Genomic DNA, 23,150 nt, shown 5'->3' on the forward strand with positions numbered 1-23,150 from the left:
AGACAAACACACACAGAAAGCATATGTGCAACATCTGATATAAAGGGATTCTATTCAAAACAGTCTCTGTACAAAACCCATTAATGTAGCATTAAATTACTCGACAAGCCTGAAAATTTAACTATAAATTTAACTCTTTGGATAATCTATCATTCCTGACAGTGTTTATTTCATTTGCTCTGATCTTTAAATCAATGCATGTCTAATTCCAGCACATTAGTTCTGTCTTTTAAATGTATATATATTTTTAAATCTGTGCAGCTGGTGCCATGGGCTATTTTAGCACTTGGTTCTTATCAAGTTTGCACCTAAAACAAATCAATATGTGTACTTTTGTCAGTAAACATTTGAACACAAAACAGATCAGTTTAGAGAAAATTACCTTGTTCTTAGTTGCTTTTATTGCTATGCTATATTTATGTTTCCACTAAAGCACAATGAGCCAAATTCAGAATGTACCTGTGATAGAACAAACCAATTCTGATTGCACATGCAGCTGTACATTCAATGAGTAGTCACTGTTGCAACCCAATCTAAGCATTAGAGCAGAAAAACATAGAATCTGCCAGGAATAGGAAGAAAATTCGCATATTTAGCAGCTCTCTATGACATTACCTACCTAAATGCTGGGTACAACCCAGAAAAAAACACAGGTATTCTTAAATCCCATTGAAATTATTGAATTCATACACTTGAGGCTGCAGTCCTATTTATATTTGCTTGTGGGTAAATCCCAATGAACTAAGTGGGATTTACTGCCAAGTATACATGCATAGAATTGTGCTTCTTTCTTTATTACATAGATGTATATACTACTTTCCAATGAGCTATCAAAGAGGTTTACAAAAATGACAAAAACTTAAGAATAAAAACACGTTAGAATAATCACTAGTCAACTATAACCATACTGATCATGCATTAGGTTTCCTGGGTGTACAGGGCCCAGGTATCTCAGTTTGCTCTTACTTTCCTTACACTAAGAGTCTACCTTCCTGGTTCTGCCTACACTGGTTCAAAAATAACTGTTTTCTAAGGAGTTTTCTGTCTGTCTAATCAGTATGTCAAGGAAATGCTTGTTTAGTGACTCTACCTTGTTTGAAAGCCCTTGTCCGTACTGTAATTTGAATTTGGCTAACACATGCTATATTAAAAATAATAATACCTAAATTAATCCATATATGACATTTCAGAATATATGGTTAGGATGGCAATTTTAGTGTGAGATATACTGTTATTTTTCTTTCATAGATCTTAACATGTGGGACACAGCCCGCCCACCTAGTAATACACTTTGCCCCTTTTTTGTCCCCCCACCCTGATTTTTTTTTCTGGTGCTGCCGCTGGCTGGGTCACTCTTCAGAGAAAGCCTGCATGAAGAAGTGGGTCTTGAGCAGATCTCTGAAGTTTAAGACTGAAGACGCCTGACTAATGTCAATGGGGAGCATGTTCCAGAAAGTGGGTGCTGCAACACTAAATGCTACATTGCAAGTACTCCTGAGGCAAACTGTTCTAGGTTACACTCATGTTAACAGGCACTTATGCCCAATAATTTCAGTAGAACTGAAGTATGACCACAGAAGCATAGGAAGGTCACTTATATAAATCATCATCATCATCATCATCATCATCATCATCCAGGGAGATCACTGGCCCTTTTATTGTATTGCATTGTCTACAATGCACTGTATTGTATTGTACAGAATGCAGTACACTGAACTGTATGGTCTACAGTACACTGACAGGCAATGGCTTTTCAGGGTTTCAGGCAGGGGTCATTCCCAGTCCTACCTGGAGATGCCAGGGATCCAATCATGGACCTTCTGAAGGTAAAGCATTCTGCCACCATGCTACACTATGTCTACCTCTCTTCGTATTGCTCCTATTTAAGAGACATTCCAACTGCCTAAACTAGCACAATACTGCACGGAGAACCACAGAGGCCTAATGCCAGTGTAGGATAGTAGTGAAAGTTTCAGACTAGAAGAGACTGTGATTTAAATCCCTACTCAGCTATGGGGAGTCAACTCTCAACTGAAATGTCACAGGTTTGTTGTGAGGATAAAATTGGGAAAGTCAGAGAGAATCATACATGCCACCTTGAGCTCCTTTGAGGAAGGGGATGGGGGAGGGCTGAAATAAATAAATAAAATGAACTGAAATTCTGCATTTAAAAAATCTGGTTCTAATTCTTTTAGACATTTACTGCGGAACAAAAATGCTCACACACAAAGTCACTCAGCAGTGACTTCTAACGCCTAAATCTTTTACCCTAAACTATTTGTGATGTGGCCTGCATTTTACTGGGATGTGTTCAAATTAGACAACCATGCTACTTGTATAAAATAAATATTTCTTAAATTCGCAGTTTCAAAACTTAACATATTTTAATAGTAACAAAACTTGTTTTATCAAGGTCACTTTACAAACAGCCACTGACTTTTTCCCTGTGATTAGTAAAACTTTCCTCCAGGCAACGAGGTAAGAAAGCTTTTGTTAATCAGAACAGAATTCACGGATAGAGGTATTGTCTTTCTTTTAGATCAATGTACTATAAATTATTAAAGCCTTTTGTGAGTATATGAGCTAGTAAAATAAGTTCTGGCCTAGTAATTTTTGTAAATATTTCCAAAGCTGTACAAGATTATCCATCAAAAAACAACACCTCACTAGCCATTTAGAAGGGAAATGCTCCAAATGCAAATGTCTAATCTTCCTGAGGATTCTTTTAAAGAACACATTAAAAAACCCTTCAAAACCTAAATCCTCAACTTGCTTTTTTAATTAAAGAAAGTTTAAACTTCAATTTATTTGTTTGCTTGCTTGTATTTAAAATACCTTAATCCTGCCCATTAATAGCATGCTTTCAGGGCAATTCACAAATAAAAAATAAATACAAGAACTATTAAAGCTTTGAGAAACGCAGAGCTCTTTAAAAGCAGTAAAATAAGCAAAAATAAGACAATTAAAGACCAAAACAGCCAGATACCTTGTTGTTTAGAGGTTTTGTAAGAAAATTTTCCAAAATTCTATGTGTACCCACATTTTTGGTTTGGAGGGTAGTGTGGAAAAGGGTGAGGGGAAATGTTGTAGAGACAGACATCAAAGAACATCCCTGACATATAGAGCAGAACTAGCAATAATGTGCCTTAGTAAAAGGTTTTAAAATGATTAGAGCAATCTTCCCCAACCTGATGCCCTCCAGTTGCATTGGTCTACAATTTACAGAATCCCCAAGACAGCTGGCTGGGGGATTCTGGGAGTTGTAGTCCAACACATCTGGAAGGCATAAGGTTGGGGAAGGCTGGGTTACAGATTTAAAACACTGCTCATACCTTTACATCTCTCCACTGCCAACCGTCTCCTATTTGTTCCGAGTGCTTGATAAATTCTGCACAATATTGCTTGAATTTATTCTCTTCCAAAACGAAATCTTCATGATCCAAGTTAAGTGACATCTAACAAGAAAACAAAGTGTTAATTTTGACAGAAGCTTTGAACTCTCCCAAAGGAAAGGAAAGGAATGCAAACTGTCAAGAAACAGTAGGGACTGGGGTCACTCATGCCTAATCTTTTGGCTTCAGTTGGACTTTCTGCTTATGAACAATGATGGTGTCTGCTGAAAGGTATCACTCTGTGCTACAGAAATTCATCCCTGTACACCTTAATAGGCCCTTATGCTAATGGAAACCCTTCCAAAGGTACAAGCCTCTCCATCTTCAGCCTCTGCAGGGGTAAAACACCACTCTCTATTAGTCCCATTTTGTTACCTTAGGGAACAAATTGATTTCACTACAACTTGATTCTGCAGTAAAAATGCTTCTCTTTTCTTACACTCCATTCTACAACGTATTGTGACAGCATGCTTCAATAAAATGAACAGAGCTTGAACAAGTAGAGCACTTTGAGGATTGGAATGTTGATGTAGGTAAGCTTTCAGCCAAATCTATCTTCTTTTAAAACTGAATTGTGTATAGTGGGAGTAGAACCAAACATTACCGTCACTCCAGGTTACCAGGAATTAGGAAGAACACATATATTCCAGGTTTTGGAAATATGTCAGTAATTACTAGGTTTCCCATTACAGTGATCAGATGCAAAACTGTAATCAACACAGTGCAGGTAAAAATACTGTAGTTTTCACGCAGACTTTAAATAGAACCACCTGTTTTTAGCAAATGAACAGATGCAGACATAACAGAGCAACTGGAAACTAACACACAATATCATCTCCTCCCATGCACATAGCATAAAATCATTGCAAAAGTCACGAAGAAAGAATTGAACGCTTTGTAAAAATGATTTGTTTCAGGGTAATTGCACTGATCATGAGAATTTAGTTTGTTCCTTTACTCTGCAAGACTACCATCTTCTTTATGTTTTATTTTCAAAATTAAGAGCATTCTAGTGCAAGGGTAGGCAGGATCTACTGGTAGATTTCTAGCAATTTGCAATAGATTGGCAAGGATTTCTGATTACCAATTGTTTAACACCAGCAGCAAAAAAAAAGGACCTCCCCCCCACACACACCCCTAAATTATGCTGCTAAAATGATGCCACATACACACCCTAAATTATGCTGTTAAAATTAACCAGGAATGGATTTGTGTTTGGAAGGCTTGTGAGCTCCATTTAGTTCTGCTCATTAAAACATATTCCTGGGATCAGAAATCTTCCATTTCTAGGTGTATGAATTCTGGGTGAAGCTCCAGTTGGTGGATCTTGGAGTTTTAGTAGAAAATAGATCTTGCAATCCTGAAGTCTACCCACCTGTTCGACAGCAAACTAACACAACTTCTATCCCATCATATTGAATGATGCCTATCAACCATATATGGTGGCTTGCTGACCATTTAATTAGTCTTCCTGTTTTTTCTGCCTAGGTCAGACTGAAAAGGGAAGGGGGATAGTCAAGCATCTAGCAGCTATAATACATTATTGTGTTCAACTTCATCTGCTATGTCATATGAGTTTTAACTGATGCCCTTGATGATGTCTGCAAAATGCTCATGCTTCAGAAAACCATCAGCAACCTGATCATGAGTACATTTACTTTGTGAAGGACAATTTACATGGCATTTTGGAGGACTTCCTTTTCTTAATGTCAACTCAGTTTGAATCAACATACAATGAAAGGTCACTTAAGTCAGACATCAGAATTCCGGTAATCATGAGGCTCACTTTTTTGTTTTGTTGTGTTACACAGAGTCAATCAAAGGCATTGTGCTGTTTGGACGTGTACTAAGTTAATGTACAGAGCCCAGAGCGATGTTCAAGACTATAGCCCAAATATAGCCCAAAGACTATAACCCCAACTGATGCTTGCTCACCATTTCACATCGATAAGAGGCCAGATTCCCTTTACACTCCTGCTTAAACTGACACATGTAACATGAAAGTTGGAATAATTATATAATTAATAAATACGAATAAACAGAACTGAAACAAAATAGTTTTAGATGATTGACAAATAAAGAACTCAAATATACAGATTAACTTATGGAAACGTACAAAATAAAAGAACACAAAGAAAAGGAACAATTGAGATGGATCTCTGGGGTGAATACAAACCGTTCAATGATGAATCTACAAAGATTCACTCGTATAGAATGTACACAAACCTTACAGGTATGTGGCATTAAAGTTAGCAAGCATCCCATAAAGTGACCTAAAGAATAACTCATTTAGACTGTGGTCCAAACTGGCATCATATTATTATATTATTATTATCTATGATCATTATTCACTTAATGCACTGCATCTCATTTTGCACATCCCTTTTGGTCCCAAGAGCCACATCAGGTGACTGCTGGAGTGGTGAGGACAATATATATATATATATATATATATATATATATCCTATTTCTTCAATTCTAAGACAAACTTTTTCCCCATATAAACATCTCTAAAAATGGGGTGCGTCTTAGAATCGCGGGTGAGTCTTAGGGTTTTTTGTTGGTGGTACTGAAATTAGTGTGCGTCTTACAATCGAAGAAATACGGTATACACATAAAACACACACACCCTTCTCACACTCACCCCAACAGCAACACATCTTGGACTCAAATTCATCTTTGTGAACCGCCCAGAATTTTTGTGAACTGCCCAGAGAGCTTCGGCTATTGGGCGGTATAAAAATGTAATAAATAAATAAATAAATAAATTGGACTTGTACCAACATCAAAGTACTAAAGCCTCCTCCTTGCCCCAGCCACTATAAAACCATCACACCCAGAGAAAAGGGGGGGGGGACTTTAGGAAAAGGCTCTATGGTTTCTGCCATAGAGCATGAACCTCATTCCTAGAGCATCCCAGGAAGTAGAATAGGAACCTTCAACCACTACTTCTTAGGATGCTCTAGGAATGAGGTTCATGCTCTTTGAAAGAACCCACACAGCCTTTTTTTTTCTCCACCACCACTCCGCCCCATTCCATTTTTTCAGCAGAAACAATGCTGGGGGTCTAGGAGATCCCATCTTGAGAAGCTGTCACCTACAGGCCACATTTTTGGCCCTATTTAGTGCTTCAGTTGCAGGTCTGTCTGTCCCCCCCCCCCCAAAGCTTTTTACTACATTAAAGGCATATGAAGCCTTCTATGATATGTGTGAACAGAAGTTGCTTATGGTCCCTCTTCCTGGTCATTGTTCTGCCACTTCTCCTTCAACATCTTCTCTTTTTTAAAAAACTTTCTGACCTGAATATTGGATTTTCAAAAAGGCTTTTCCTTCTATATGCTTAATAATTTTATTGTTAATACAGCTTTCTACCAATTTACCCAGAACAGACATTAAGCTAACCAGCCTGTAATTTCCCAGATCCTGCCTGGATCCCTTTTTTTTAAATTAGTCATTTTCCTGTCCTCTAGTACATAGCCTGCTATTAGGGACATGTTACTTATTTTTGCTAAATGTCAGCAATTTCACATTTGAGTTCTTTAAGAACTCTACGATGGATGCAATCTAGTCCTGGTGATGAATTAGCTTTTAATTTCTCTATAAGATCAACAACTACCTTTCGTCACTACTATTTGTTTCAGTTCCCTTAGTACTTTAACTCCATTGTCATCCAATGGTCCAACTGACTTCCTAGCAATATGCTTCTGATAGTTAAAGAATTCTTTATTGTTGCCCTTGATGTTGTTAGTGATATACTCCTCAAGACTTTTTTTCATGTCTCTTACTGTCTGCTTCCATTTCCTTTGTGGAAGTTTATGCTTCCTTTTGTTTTCCTCATTTGGGCAAGCCTTCTTTTAACAGCTTCCTTGAGACTTGTCATTAACCATGCTGGTGACTGCTTGGGATTTGGTGCTACCTTTGCTAAGCCGTTGTGTACATTCTAGCTGCGCTTCTATTATTGTAGTTTTGCATAACATCCAAGCATTTTGAAGGGATTTAACCCTCGAGTCCCCCTTTCAACTTCCTTTTTACCAGTTCTCTCATTTTAGAGAGGTTTTCTCTTTTGAAATCAAATGTGACTGCATTGGACACCCGTGGCAATTTCCCATTTAAATATACTGTATATGTGGTCACTGTTTCCAATTGGTTAACAACACTCACATCTTGTAATAGGTCCTGGGGGGGAACCATTGAGGATTAAATCCAGGACTACCTGCCCTCTTGTAAGTTCTATGACCAATTCTTTAGGGCATTGAGAAATTTAACCTCTTTGGCATGACTGGAACATGCATTTACCCAAACATGCATTTACCCAAATGCATTTACCCTGAAGTCACTTTTTATTACAGTTCATTTGAATGCCTCCCTGATTTTATTTTTCAACTAAAGATCATTCTGAGTTTTCTGGTCTGGGGGGGGGGGGCAACAATAAGATGTCCCTAGTACTAAATGACTTTTGGAGCCCAGTCTTGTCACCCATAGTGCTTCTGTGGTTGAGTCTGCCCCTGCTAAGTTTTCTATTCTGTGTGCCCTCTTTGATGTTTTTAACTATTTTTAAGTTTGGAAAACGCCCAGAGAGCTTCAGCTGTGGGGCAGTATATAAATGTAATTAATAATAATAATAATAATACCTCCTCCTGTATGCCCTTCCCTGTCCTTCCTACAGAGTTTATATCCAGAGATGACAGTATCCCATGCTCTCCATTCCACCAGGTTTCCATTATGCCCACTATATCGAAGTTCTCCTTTAAAACTAGACACTCCAAATTTCACACCTTGGCTTGGAAGCTTCTGGCATTAATATAGAAACGTCTGTACATCGTGTCTGTGATATGTGGATGTATGTACCTTTAAGAGGCCTGTAGCAGCTAGTCTCCAGGTCCTCATCGAAGGCCTGGGCAGAGCCTCTGTTTCTTCCAGTTGGTGTTGTGGGCCTTGCTGAGGGAGTTTGGTGTGTCACTGTTCTAGGAGGTTTCAGTAATAAAGGAATCCAGCAAGGAAAAGACTCTGAAGTTATTGCCTGGTAGTCTAGGGGCAAGTGGCAGGCTGAGCAGGTAAGCTCACCCGTATGGTCCCTATGCCTGAGGGACACTACAGTGTCTTCTGCTATGGCACCTTAGGCCTCTTTGACTGGCTATCTTGTTTCAACATATGCTCATGGCCTTTTTCTCTTCCAGTTCCCATTTGGGCAACAGGAAACATTTTCACTTTCTTCCACTAGGTATGATTCAACCCAAACCAGATGCTTCCCAGCTCCTCTCAGCTTTCCCCAAGGTTTCAATTTAAAAGCTACCCTGCCACCTTTTCATGTTAAACACCAGCAATCTGGTTCCATTCTGGTTCAAATGGTGCCTGTCCCTCTTGTGCAGGCCTGGCTTGTCCCAAAAGGTCCCCCAGTATCTAATAAATCTGAACCCATCCTCCCTACACCTCCATCTCATCTACATATTGGGACAACTATGGTCCAGGAACAGCCATAGTTGATAAAAGGCACTTCTAGCCAAGACCACTTCAACTTCCAGTGACAAGGATGAATCTAGGAGTCTACATACCTGATCCTTCACGGAGAGTACAACCCCATCCAGAACAGGGAACTGACCTATTTCTTGGACCTGTGACCCACTGACCCACCCACCAACAGCGCTTCCAAATTGCCAGGATTCAAACTCAAGTTTATTGGCCTTCATCCAGCCCAGCACTGCATCCAAGCACCAGGCCAGAGCCTGCCTGGCCACACCTGATCATGCATTTGCACATCAGAGAACATGGCCCAGTTACTTGGAATATATCCAGTTGGCTCTACTTTTCAGAACTCTTGTGCATTTTCTCCCCCCCCCTTTTTTTTTTTTTTTTACATTGTTTCTAACCCCCTGGGATCTCTGCATTTCAGCCGATAGTCCTCACAGCTGAGGGGCCTACCCTGTGCACCGCTGACTTCCTCCACTTGTGTAAGGAAGTAACAAAGGGGAGGCAGGAGGAACATGGGCTGAACTGTGTCTGTTTTCTCAGATCTGAAACTTACCACAAGGGACCAGTTGCACAGAGAAACCGGTTGTTTATCTGAATTACAAAGCAGATAAAACCAGTTTTCTTTTCCTTTTAAAATCACTCCTGCTTTCGGCATGCTTAACAAACAAGGCTGTGCTGAAGCACAGGAAGAAAAATCCTCTCCAATGCGCATCCACCCTCCAGGAGCCCCACCAATTTCCCTCCAGTTTCTTGGGGAAATTATCCCTGTGTGAGGCTGGGAAAAGGAATTGTAGACTGGGGAAAGAGGGAGCGTCAGTCTGGCTGAGTGCAACGGGAGGGGAAAGACCAGCCCAAGGGACGTGCCGCGGCAATGACGGAGCAAGCTTTCCACGGAGGCGGCTGCCAGGGCGGGAGTTTCCAAACGGCACCACCAAGGCACAGAAGCTGGCTGCGAGAGGCCCTCGGGCGGAGAGACGGCGGAGACGCAGCTCAGCCTCCGCGCCCGTCTGCTGCCGCTGCCCCACCCTGGAGAGCCCCACGCCCGCCCCCTCCCTTGCCCGCCCCCTCCTCCTCCTCTTCCCTTCCTCTCACCTTCTCCGCCTCCCGCCACTTTCAGGCGGAGACGCAGAGCAGGCTCCGTCTCTCCATTTCCCTATGGGAGGAGCTCGGCGGATGGAGGAAAGGAGGGGAGGGGAGGGGAGGGGAAGCGGAGCAAGCGCAGAAGCACCGGCGGGATGGCCTTCCTCTCCCTTGGGCTCCCGGAGCAACCTCAGGTCTCGAACCTTTGAAGCGGATGTGCCGCTCAGACGCATGCGTTGACCTTATATGTTTGCAAACAGGCAGAGGGAAGCAAAGCGCCTGGGAAAAGTGGGTCTGTTTTCTGCACATTATTTCAGGGTTGCCACCTCTCTACGTTCAGAAGCCTGGTTAGAACTTCGATCACACAAAAAGAAGGTAGTAGAAGTTACACATGCAAAAACGTTTGGAATTTTATTGGTGTCACCTGATTACTGTAACATTTACAATATAGCAACATTCAGATAATACGGGGGGCAACGCTTAGAGTCTATTCCTGACGCACTCTGCAAAATGAACAAAGTTAGTGCAATTCTCACAGCATTTGCTAACTCCACCACTGTGTGATGAGAAGAGATAAAATTCTGGCAGTTGGTAATGGAACGCTGCCAATCCCGACCCTTTGCAGTTCATTGCTCTGAGTCATCGTATTCAAAATTCAAAATTGTTTCTGGGTAAAAGTCAGATCCAGTAGAACTAAAACATCCCCTTAAATTTTTACATGGGATCACCTAAACCACCATCAAATCACAGACAACATCTGTCTCCACAGATTGAACCATAAAAGAATCAGATGCAGCGCCTGCCAGCACTGCCATGGAACAAAAACATGGATGTGTAGGGTATGGCTGCTCATGGATCTTATTTTTTCAAAAGATCCCCTCCCCTTCAAATCACGGGCAAAACACACATCATATCCATGCCCATGGATTAAACACTAAAAACAGAATCCATTCCTCACGTCACCATGACACAAAAGTATGACTCCAAGGCACAGATCTCCATGAATTTTACATGGCATACCCCCAAACCACCATCAAATCAGAGATCACATCCATGCCCACAGACTGCACTATAAAAAGCATGGATGGAGCTCTCATTGGTACTGCCATCAAGCAAAAATGTTAATCTGAGACACAACTCCTCTAGGTTTTTACACCAAATTTACCTCCAAATCACATGAGGAACTGTGCCTTGGATTTAAGCATTTATGCCATTGCTGCACCATGAAGCTTCAGATCCATGATTTTTGTGGTGCAGTCTGTGGGCACAGATGTGATTTCTGTGATAACATGGTGATTTGGGTGGCTTCCCCTGTAAAAGATCCTGAGGATCTGTGCCTCAGACCCATGTTTTTTGTGCCGTGGCAGCAGTATGATGCCTTGGATCTGTGCATTTTTTAAAAAGTGCAATCAATGCACACAAATGTCATCTGTAATCCAATAGTGGTTTCTGTGTCATCCTATATAAAATTTGAGAGAATCTATGCTTCATATCTGTGCCTTCATGCAGTAGCAGCACTATGAAGTATGGGATCTGTGATTTTTATGGTGCAGTCTGCAAGTGTGGATGTGTTCTGTGATTTAACTGAGAGAATCTCCTGCAAATATCATGAAGATCCATGCCTTCAAGCAATGCTTCTTCACCATGGTAGAACTGGCAAATACCAGATCTGAGAGCTTTATCATGCAGTTTATAGCCACCAATGTAACCCTGTAAGTGTACGTGTTTATTTATTTATTGCATTTATATACTGCCCCATAGCCGAAGCTCTCTGGGTGGTTTACAAAAGTTAAAAACAGTAAACAGTAAACCCTGGTGCCATCTGATGAGGCCTGCAGGGCCAAATAGGTTGTGCACTCCTGGTCTATAAACCTACAGTGCTGGATCGGTGGAATGATTCTCCATCCGTATACCAATTCTTTCACTAGCCCCATTGTGAGGGTGATAAACATAGCATTCAATGTCCTAAGCTCTATATTTGTAAGAAACTGCCCCCTTCTCTCGTCCCCTTTCTCGTGTTCTTCAGAATCTCTAATCCCACCCCCCAAATGGGTAGTTGACAGACTAATGGGTTTGGACAGCAAAGCTACACAGGGTCTGGTGTTCTCAGTGATTAAGTACATAAGATGTGCCATACTGGATCAGACCAAGGGTCATCTAGTCCAGCATTCTATTCACACAGTGGCCAACCAGCTGCCCACAGGAAACCCACAAGCAGGACATGAATGCAAGAGCACCCTCCTTCCCTTGTTCCCCAGCAACTCGTGTACATAGGCATACTGCCTCTGATACTGGAGGTAGCATAGAACCATCAAGACTATTAGCCCTTGATAGCATTATCCTCTCCTATCAACCTGCCTAGTCACTGAGGTCATCCGGGGGCATGCTCCTGGTGGTTCCACATAGACCCATCCTCAGATTGGAGTCCACCCGGGGAAAAGCCTTCAGCGTGGTAGCCCCCCTCCTATGGAATTCCCTGCCTCTGGAAGTCAGGCCGGCGCCAACTTCATATTCCTTTTGGTGCCTCCTGAAAACGTCATTGTTACAGGAAGCCTTTCCTTAATGACCAGCCATGGTCATTCACTTTTCATCTTGCTTCTTTTAAAAATCTATTTTAAGGTGTCTTATTCTGTTTTTATTTTATTTTATCTTGCACACTGCTCCAAAATTTTGAATGGGGAGTGGTATATAAATATTGCAAATAAATAAATAAAATGAACCATCTGCCAGGGATGCTTTAGGGTGGATTCCTGCACTGAGCAGGGGGTTGGACTCGATGGCCTTGTAGGTCCCTTCCAACTCTGCTATTCTATGATTCTAAGACCTCCTTTTAAAGTCATCCAGATTGTTAGCCATTACTACATCTTGTAAGAACATATGAAGTGCCATGCTGGATCAGACCAAGGGCCCACCTAGTCCAGCACTCTGTTCACACAGGGGCCAACCAGCTTTCAGCCAGGGACCAACATAACAGGATGTGGTGGTATCAAATTCGTCCCATCTCAGCTATTGAATTATCTTCCCCTGCACAGTTACCAAAGCTTAAGCCACTTACCAAAGCTTGAGCTGATGCTATGATAGTACAAGACAGAGGATGTACAAGGTACTTGTACTATTTTCAGGTACACATCACATAAATATTAAATAATCAACTCATTCTGGAAGTCCAGGTAAATGCCTACATCAGTAATGAGGCTGTTGTGCTTTGTGGTCAGAATCACAATTACTTCAAAACATCTGAGCCATAATACACTGAATATGCAAATGTGCTTATACCATGTCAATCCAAACCACACTACTCAAACTAGCAGTAGATGTCCAGGATCTCCTGTAGAGATTCTCCTGCTTCTGCTTCCTGGGTTCCCTTCTTAACTGGGGAAGCTAGGGATCAATTCTGCTGTCTTCTGGATACAACAACGAAAGCTGGGGTGAACACCCTCCAACCACAAAAAAGAAAACCAAATTCACAAAAACTGTTTAAATAAATGTATGTATATCTCTTGTTCTCAGTATATATATATATATATATATATATATTAGTAGCGTGTAACATGTACATCAATAATGCTCACAATAAAGTACATTGGAAACAATTATACAACATGATAGCAATATTCATATAATAAAAACAATTTTACAGTGTGCAATTATACGAATATCACTATCATATGTTGTATAATTGTTTCCAATGTACTTTATTGTGAGCACTATTGATGTACATGTTACACGCTACTAATATACATACTGTATAGCTACTGAGAACAAGAGATATACGTACATTTATTTAAACAGTTTTGTGAATTTGGTTTTCTTTTTTGTGGTTGGAGGGTGTTCACCCCAGCTTTTGTTGTAGTATTTCCAACAACCGCCTCCTTTTATTTAGGTAGCCTTCTGGATACAAGGCATGTCCTCTGCCAACAAGTTACAGTCTCACCGTAAGACATTAGTATGATCTGTTTATAAACTGGCATCCAGTGAAGCACAAAAGCTCCTGCAACATAAACCAGTTAGTGTCTAGCGACAGCAGAGTAATTTTTACATTGTTGCTGCTACAGACTGAAATGGCTACTCATCTGGAATTATATGGTAGGTTTAGCTAAATAATCAAGCTTTTACATTTTGAAGTGTCTTTCATCCAATATACATATGTCAGTATGTCATCATCTTTTTTTAAAACATAATATAGCCTGAATTTGCTAATGATGCTGTGCTGTCATGCGTGAAGTTTTCTAAATGTGTTATTTCTAATTTTCAGGGTGTATATACTTGATAGTGGCTGGAATGGTTGAACTAAACCTCTAAAGCTGTAGTACACCATTGTTCTTGTGATTCCATTTTCCTAAATACTGAGCTCTTGCCAATTTAATTGTTCAACACGATACCTTATTTCATATTCAAGCATAATACCCAGTTTCCCTGTCTGAAACCTTCCATTCTAGCCAGAACACATTTTTATTAGCTCACCATAAAGATTTGCTAAGTGTTGGTGTTCATTAAACACTGAATGTCCATTTATTTTTATTCAATATGTTTAGAAATCATAATCTATTTGATTACACACACAGAGAGAGAGAGAGAGAGAAAGAGAGAGAGAGAGAAATATTCACCAAGGGCCCACCGAACTTACCCACAAGAAGGAAATGACAGCTATTTGTAATCCCAGTAACCTCTTTCCTGCAAAAGAAGTTACTAGGATTACAAGTAAAAGTGTCCCTGTGACAAAAATTATATATGAATGGAAATTTACATGAATAGCAGCACTTTCTCACTATAATCCCAATGACCTCCTTCCACAGAATAGGATGCTCCTCTGAAATGGAGCCGTTCTTACCCTGAGAAAGCTGGAGGGCCCTTGGCAGGGAAGGGTTAAGTGGCAGTAGACACTTTCATATACTCATTTGGAGCATGCACAAAACATTGATCACTTGTGGGTGGGGGGGAAGCTTGGAGAACATATATGTGCACCCTGGGGAAGAGGTTTGGTTAAGGCCTGTTGGGCACTGTGAGAAACTGTCCACTTAGTTGATAGGCAACTGCCTTGCTTTGTTAGGCTAATTAAGTTTAGAGGATAGCTCCTAGCATTCACACTTCCTTCAGGTATGAAGAGATGCCTATTTACTATTTACTAAATGAAGGTTTGTGTATTGCGAGACCTCTTTATTGCCTCACATCTTGGCAGGAGGGCTTTGAATCACAACAGCCATGAGCCCTCTCCCCAGCATGCAAACTGTTATTCCTTTCACTGTTGATGGTGGTGATGGAATGAATGGAAAGTGGGATATGAGTTGGGGTTCCTGGCACTGCTGGCTTTCCCTCAGCTGTTTTTACTCAGGCATGGGGGGGCAACTCTGACTTGGCATGTATAATATCTCACAGGTCTGAGCCCTCAGGTTGTTGATTGATAGGTTCCATCAGGAGAGGACCCATCAGGATTGAGAGGTCCCATCAGGATGCACAAATGATAGCTCAGCCATCATTTGTGCATCCGGTTGAGCTCCTGCCCTTCTCAAAGGATCAAGCCCCATCAGTACAAACAAAGGAGTGCTCATGTATTCCTACAAATTGATCCCTTTGCCCTGAGTGCCTACCAAGATTCTGCTTGTTCACACAGATCCATGCTTATGAGAATATGGTGATGTAGTGCTTGGATCTCTTGATATGACACCTGTTGTCTCATGCTGGGACTTATATATTCCTGTTGTTTTGCCATGATTGGCTGCATGGTTAGTTGAGATCCTGTCCATCAACATGCGAAAGGGAGGGAGTAGTTGTTGCCCTGAATTGACCACATAATGTAATAGGTGTGTTCAAGTTATAAAACCTATGTACTATGCACAGCACAGTGGCAACACAAGAAATGGACCTGATCCTGGCTTCATGATAAGACCCTGTTCCTCCCTTATCACATCCATTTCTATGTTCCATTTTAAGGTAACCATTACTATTTTAATGTAAGGTAAGGTAAATTTTGCCGGCGCAGGACCCAGTGCTATCCCCACTCCTGCACCAAGTCAACTCTATTACTCTATCACCACAACTTCTATTCCAGTCTGCCAGAATAGATGTGATTTTAGACTGACCTCTTCCCACAGAGTTAACATTAAGGGATTGTAAATGGAGCCAATGAAAGGGTCTTAGTCTGGCTATTTTTCTTTTTCTTTTATAAAATCACCACTTGCTGGTTTGCTTCTTGTGTTTTCATTTTTGGTAGTGTTTTAATTTTATTATACCTTACCTTGAATGTCATCTGCTTAGTCAGCCCTTGGGCAACTCGATATATTTTTGATTAACCTACCTAAGAGGAAGTGATGCAGGTGGCTACCAGGAGGAGAGCCTTCTCTGCTGTGGCACCTCGGCTGTGAAATGAGCTCCCTAAGGAGGTTCGCTTGGCACCTACATTATATGCTTTTAGATGTCAGGTGAAGACCTTTTTATTTTCCCAGCATTTTAACAGTATATAAATAAATTTTAACTTGGTGTTTTAAATTTGTAATTTTGCATTGCTGCTGTTTTTATCTGGTTGAGCTTTTATATTGTATTTTATATTGGTTTTATACTGTTGTTTTATACTTTGAATAGTTTTAATTTTTGTGAACCACCCAGAGAGCTCCAGCTATTGGGCGGTATAGAAATGTAATAAATAAATAAAATAAAATAAAGAGCTGTGCTTTTTGTTATGCACCTGCAGGCTTATGCAAAAGGTGGGATATAAATTCTTTTCGTATTTTCTAACCCCACCCCTATCCCTGAGTCCTTAAGCTATATTATGAAGCATTCTAAATAAGTAGTAATTCACAAGGGTTTTTCTACACAAAGCAGTTATCGCATGCTCATCATGCCTTTTTCATAGTACAGGTCAGTCAATTATGTCATATCTCACACCAGACCATCAATATCCATATGTCCACTTCAGGTGGTGGTGGGGGGGGGGGATAAGTTCATTTTAGTACAGCAAACAGTTTTCTACCAGAGCCTTTTCTCTGAAGCCCTGTATACTTGGTATGGAAGATCTTTACATATAGCGAATAGGATTCTGGCAGTACTACATTTCCATACTGAAAGACACATTGTTTCAATCTTTCAAAACTAGACTGAGAAAGACCTGATAGAAAGCAATACTGTGTCAAATATAAGGAAAACAGGATAACCTAAATGATCTTTTCCATGCCTAAATGATCTTTTCCATAAGATTCAATGCCAAGAAATTGATATTTCCAAAGCACCATGTATCCATAGTAATTCAGGCAACAATGTCTCTTTGAAACTTTGCAAAGTAATAAAAACAATTACATTTTTGAGTACTCATAGAAGTATCTCTCTCTCTCTCTCTCTCTCTCTCTCTCTCTCTCTCTCTCTCTATATATATATATATATATATATTAAATAAAGAAAACCCTACAGTTTACAAAACAACGTTAAGGCTGTACAGTTTTCAACCAAGCACCAAAAAGCAGGGAAAATTGGGAGTTAAGGCTCACAAGCGTTAACACCACATCCTACCTGAGGAGGCAGAAAGTACCAGTGAAATTCTCATTCTCCCAAAGCAGATAAACCATGAGGACAGGATGGAGATGCAATTATGGGAGTTGTAGTCCAACACCTTTGGAGGGCACGAGGTTGGGGAAGGGCTGCTCTAAACAAAAAAAGAGAAGGTAGCTCTAAGTTGTTCATCATCAGTTTTCCACAACCCCACAGTCACCTCTGCATATCCTATTCTCCATCCTATTCTCCTCTATCTTTTAAATCTCAGACATGCCTATTACATATGACTTGGAATCACATGTAATATGCACATCAGAGATTTAAATGAATTTTAAAATACTGCTTGCAAAAACTGCATTTGCCTTTTATGCTGCAACCTTACAGTGTTAGCTCACATTGAGAAATCCATCCAAAAGGTTACCTTCTTTCCACCTGGCTATCCCAAAGCACATATCCCATATGACTTGGGTGTACTTTGGGATAGGCAGGTGGAAAGAAGCTAACCTTTTGAATCAATTTCTCAATGTGAGCTAACAGTGTAAGGTTGCAGCATAAAAGGCAAATGCAGTTTTTGCAAGCACTATTTTAAAATTTGTGTAACGGATGACCACATATCTTTTAAATCTCAGACATGCCTGTTACATATGACTTGGAAGTCACATGTAATACGCACATCAGAGATTTAAATTAATTTTAAAATACTGCTTCCAAAAACTGCATTTGCCTTTTATGCTGCAGCCTTACACTGTTAGCTCACATTGAGAAATCCATCCAAAAGGTTACCTTCTTTCCACCTGGCTATCCCAAAGCACATATCCCACACCACATACCTTGTCCATCACAGCTGGGCAGTGGCTTCACTTGAGCCCATGGCTCAACCCGGAAGCAAGGCTGCAGGTGCAGAAGCAAGGTTGAGCTATGAACTCGATTCAAGCCCGCGCCTAGCCAAGGTGACAAGGTAAGAACCCCCCCTCCCACCTGTCCCCTTATGTGGCTCTGCCGCCGCTGCATGGACTGTGGCAGCGCCGGCTCCAGGCAAGCCCCCCCCCCCACACACACCACTTACCTTGTCTTGGCCAGGTGCGGGCTTGAACTGAGCCCATGGCTCAACCCGGAAGCAAGGCCACAGGTGCTTGCTTCTGCACCTGCAGCCTTGCTTCCGGGTTGAGCAACGGGCTTGAGTGAAGCCACGTCTTAAAATAAGATGTGATATTCTGAAAGCCACACCAAAAAGCAGGCTTTGGAATACAGGAACAAGTTCCCACTCCTGCCCCAACAATCCAAGCTGTAGAATTGTTTGGCAACCCTGAATATCAAATAATGGTTCTTGGTGATGTGATATATTTTTTGAACACAGTTGCTCTTTTAAAACTTGCAATGGCTAATGTTTAAATCCTTCATGCAGTCATTTGTTTTCAAACCTTGATCTCACCTTGATCTTGATCTTTTATGGTTTTAAATTAATGATTGTTGGTATTGCTTTTATTGGGTCTGTGACCGCATAATAAAAATCTGATCTGATCTGATCTCACTTGCAAGATTTGAAAACAAGCAAATGGATACTGTTGTTTTTATATTTTTGATGGTTTTAAATTTTGTATGTATTTTTTAATGTTTACTGTTTTTAACTTTTGTGAACGACCCAGAGAGCTTCGGCTATGGGGTGGTATATAAATGTAATAAATAAATAAATAAGCAACTGCAGGAAGGATTTAAGCATTAGCCACTGCATGTTAGCCCCCCACCAAAACACACACCTACCCAACCCAGGAAAATTCCTTTCCCCTCCCCAGCCCTCACACACACTCCAACCACATCCTGCCCCACTTTCCCTCAGCCTACACTACCTCACAGGGTTGTTGTGAGGATAAAATGAAGAGGAGGATGAAGAGGACTACATGCCCTGGACTACTGCAACTACTGACGGGCATTGAATTCTATGATTCTGTGAATCTAAGTCTACAGCAACTGGAGAGTGCCAGGTTGTAGCAAAAACTAGGTCCCTTAACCATTTCTCTATTGTGAAGTAATGCTTTGGGTATAAGATTCATGGATGTACATTTTAGAAAACGTTTTCCTTTCATACAAACATAAAGCAGCAGATTTAGCTTATAAGAAGCAGGTACACAGAGAAAGGAAAATATTTTCTAAAATGTACAGCCATGTATCTTATAACACCAAAACCATTCACCTTCCTTCACACTAAAACCATTCACCTTCCTTCATACCAGAGATTTTTTTAAGAGACCTATATCTGTGTTCAAATTCAAAATACACACTACTGAGCATGTTCAGCCTCCATTGACTTTAATGGGGCAAAGAAATATATTCATTAAAAATCAACGGAAGCGAATTTTGAAAAGAGAAAAGCCATTCCACCAACTAGAAGGACAGGGGGCCACGATCCCACCACTGGATTGCACGGTAAGGCTCCAAATTCGGAGCTTTTAGTGCGCAAAAAACCGGTCGCCATCCAGAAGTAATAAGAGTAATTTTGAGTTAGAGAGGCTTGCCCCCTTTTTGTCCTTTAAAGTGCCATCCTGCCCTCAATATTTCACCAACCTTTTTGAAACATGCAGGGTATGTAAAACAAGCATTTCTGTCTGGCAGATCTCATTTTCAAAAAGATTGGTGAAACATTTTCCATTTTAGGATGCTAGAATGACCCACCTCCCAATAACGGCCTTTAACATGGTGGAATGCTAAATGTATGCTTCATCCTTAACACACTGGACACTGCTGTGTCCAGTGATATATAGATATAGATATAGATATATTACTGTAATACAATTCAGATGGTTAGCAACCCGCTGAGGTTTCTAATCATATCTTTTACAACTTCTCTCTGGTTACTAGGGAGCATTCATGCAAAATAGGAAGTGCAGCCATGCACAGCAATACCACATACAGCCCTCAGGACTGAAAATATTGTGCACCCCAACAGATAGATAGATAGATAGTGGCAAAACCTATGGTGGTTCATGAGTTATGGTTGAATTGATCACACAAAACTTGGGGAATCATTTTTTTCAATCATAATGCCACACCCCCTTTCAAACTACAATGAGCCTTGGGCAAAGGGGCAGGGACGTGTCTGGCAAGTGCGGATAAAGGACATAACTACATTAATGCATTGCACATAAAGGACAATACATTGTTAAAAGGGAGGTTATTTATACTTAAATGTATTTGCATTTGCTAATCCTTCTATAATTTAAAAAAAGCATAAAATTAATATAAAAGCATAAAATTAAAACCTTTTGTTTCCTTTTCTTCTTATGCTTTTTTAAAAGGATTTTAATGAATAATTGTAAACTAATTGGAGATGTAAACTAGAAGAATGGAAAGTATATTAATTGTATAGGTAATAACTGATAACCCAATACTACCATGTAAAATAAGAAAAGTAAAAATGGATTTAAAATGTCTGCACAAGTTACCGTATAAGTGATGCACATTGACTGAATTACTTTTGTTACATGTTGGGTAATAATACATAAATATTACTCAAAATGCATTTCAAGTGTGGGAGCAAATACTATTCCAGCAAATACTGCTGTTGCACAGAATTTGAGATAAAAGTTAGAAACAATATTTCTTCTTTGGACCAAAACACTGAAATTACTGAATATATCCAATTACATTTATTTTCTTGAAAAGTAAGTATCTCATGATGCAAACTGCCGTTTATCTTAAGGGAGAGTTTTAATTTCAAACACAATGTGGTTTTCTAAAGAGCAACCTATTTCTGAGGAGACACAAGAAAGGCATATATACTGTCTTGAGTTCCTTGGAGGAAAGACAGGATATGAATATAACAAATGCATATAAATATGTAGTCCAAAATGTTACTGTGGGAACAAAAAGTTATATGGTATTTTTCATTTAAGCTGGTCAACTTGGTCAGTTGGCAAAGCCAGCTAGGGTTTAGAGTAAGGGGTTTGGTGGTCTTTGACAGCCTGGCAGACTGTGTCCCTACCAGAGGAGGGAAAATAATAACGTGGTGTTCAAGTCCCACTGACAGCTTACCTTAACCCATCCCACATGCAGCCACTTAGAATAAAGCATATGAGACACCAGCAGGGGGAATACAGTTGGGAAATATGAAGCAACTTCCTTGGTCCTCTAGAGCACAATATCAAACATGTTTCCCACAGATGGTTCTTCTAGATCTTGATATGGGATGTTACTGCTATTCCATTAACCTGCTAGGCCAAAGTACCGAACAGCTCCTCTGATATCCGACCAGTACCTATCAGCAGGCATCCATCCCACTGCTGGCAAGATGATGAAGACAGTGAAAACCTACCTATTGACTTACATTAGGGGTAGGCAACCAGTGCCCTCCAGATTTTTTTACTACAACTGCCATAAAGCCTAGCCGGCATGCCCAGTGCTCAGGGATTATGGAAGCAGTACTCCAAAACATTAGAGGGCACCAGGTTGCCTGCCTAGACTTACGTCAACCAATTTCCTGTCTCCGTTCTTTTAAAATAGATCTATAACTTGCAATTTAACATTTATTATACATTCTCATATCTTTTGTATAGGGTCTTCTAAATTGTAGGCTTTGGGTCAAGGATCTTTCTTATCCTAGTAAATCACCCCTACACTTGTAGAATAGATGGATAAAAAGACATACACATAGTTTTGTAGATTTCACTACAAAGCAAGATGTAAGATGTTCATGTTCTGCTGCCCATCATGCAGACTGGATAATTTTCTCCATAGTTCTGGCCACTACCCCAGGGAAAAAAAGCTGCATGGATAAAATCACCCTATTTGGATTGAGTCTGTTTGTTGGCCCTCATCCAGTCCATTACCGTGCTCAGGCACTGATTCAGAACAGCCACTGTTTCACTTGGTTTTGATGAAAAGGAAAGGTAGAACTGGGTGTTATCTGCATATTGATGACACCTCAGCTCACATCTCTGGATAACCTCTCCCAGCAGTTTCATGTAAATATTGAACAGCACAGGGGATAAAATAGAGCCCTGTGGAACCCCATGGCCGAGATACCATGGCACACCACTTCCCTCTCACCCATCAATGGGATATTGTGAAAAGTTAAAATACTGCTAGATATTGTGAATGGATAAAGCAGGGTACTGCGCTATTGTGAATGGGAAAAACAAGCTACATATTGTGAATGGGCAAAGCAGGCTACTGCACGATTGTGAATGCTTGAAATACTGCTACTGTGATATTGGGAATGGGAAAAATAGGTTACATATTTTGAATGGATGGCTACTGTACTATTGTGAATGGTTAAAACAGTGCTACGGAGATACTGTGAACGGGGGAGCAGTGCTACTGTAAAATAGTGCTAAGTGAGAAAGGAAGCCTGTGTACAAAAGTACCCTACTGCAAATGGGGGGAAAGAAGGAATGGGGAGGGGAAAGGGGCAGGCACACCCCTTGACCAGGTCACAAAAACAGGATTTAATGAGGGATGGGGCACAGTGCAGCAGAACCACACAGGAGCCGCATTTAAGGAAAAATGCACTGAAAACTTTCCCAGGAAGTGGAGAGGGTTGTGAGGGGCCTGGAGAGTGCACTGGGGTTGGGATTAAATACATAAAGATCAGGAGCAGGGGTTGGAAAAAAAACCTTTTCTGTCTGAGATCCTGCAATTCCACTGCAAGTGAGAGCACACAATATTGGGCTAGATATACAAATAGCTTGACCTATGTCCTATGGCATCCTCCTAAGGCTGATTCTTGCAGTT

General features: G+C 40.7%; 1 protein-coding gene across 2 annotated transcripts in view; it reads right to left on the bottom strand.

Annotated features, from left to right (window-relative positions):
• Positions 1-17,495, bottom strand: part of ATG10 (autophagy related 10) — a 126,129-nt gene extending 108,634 nt beyond the window's left edge. Inside the window, exons 1-2 of one of the 2 annotated variants that reach the window (XM_063129652.1) lie at positions 17,442-17,495; positions 3,333-3,455 (exon numbers count right to left, since the gene is read on the bottom strand). In XM_063129652.1, the coding sequence (XP_062985722.1) occupies positions 3,333-3,455 (123 nt within the window). In that variant the 5' untranslated portion in view covers positions 17,442-17,495. Of the gene's footprint in view, positions 1-3,332; positions 3,456-9,953; positions 10,023-17,441 lie in introns of those variants that run through there. The other variant, XM_063129651.1, reaches the window with a different exon arrangement.
• Between the last annotated feature and the right edge of the window lie 5,655 nt (positions 17,496-23,150).

The sequence above is a fragment of the Elgaria multicarinata genome, chromosome 6 (assembly GCF_023053635.1).
Source record: "Elgaria multicarinata webbii isolate HBS135686 ecotype San Diego chromosome 6, rElgMul1.1.pri, whole genome shotgun sequence".
In the NCBI taxonomy this organism is placed as follows: Eukaryota; Metazoa; Chordata; class Lepidosauria; order Squamata; family Anguidae; genus Elgaria; species Elgaria multicarinata.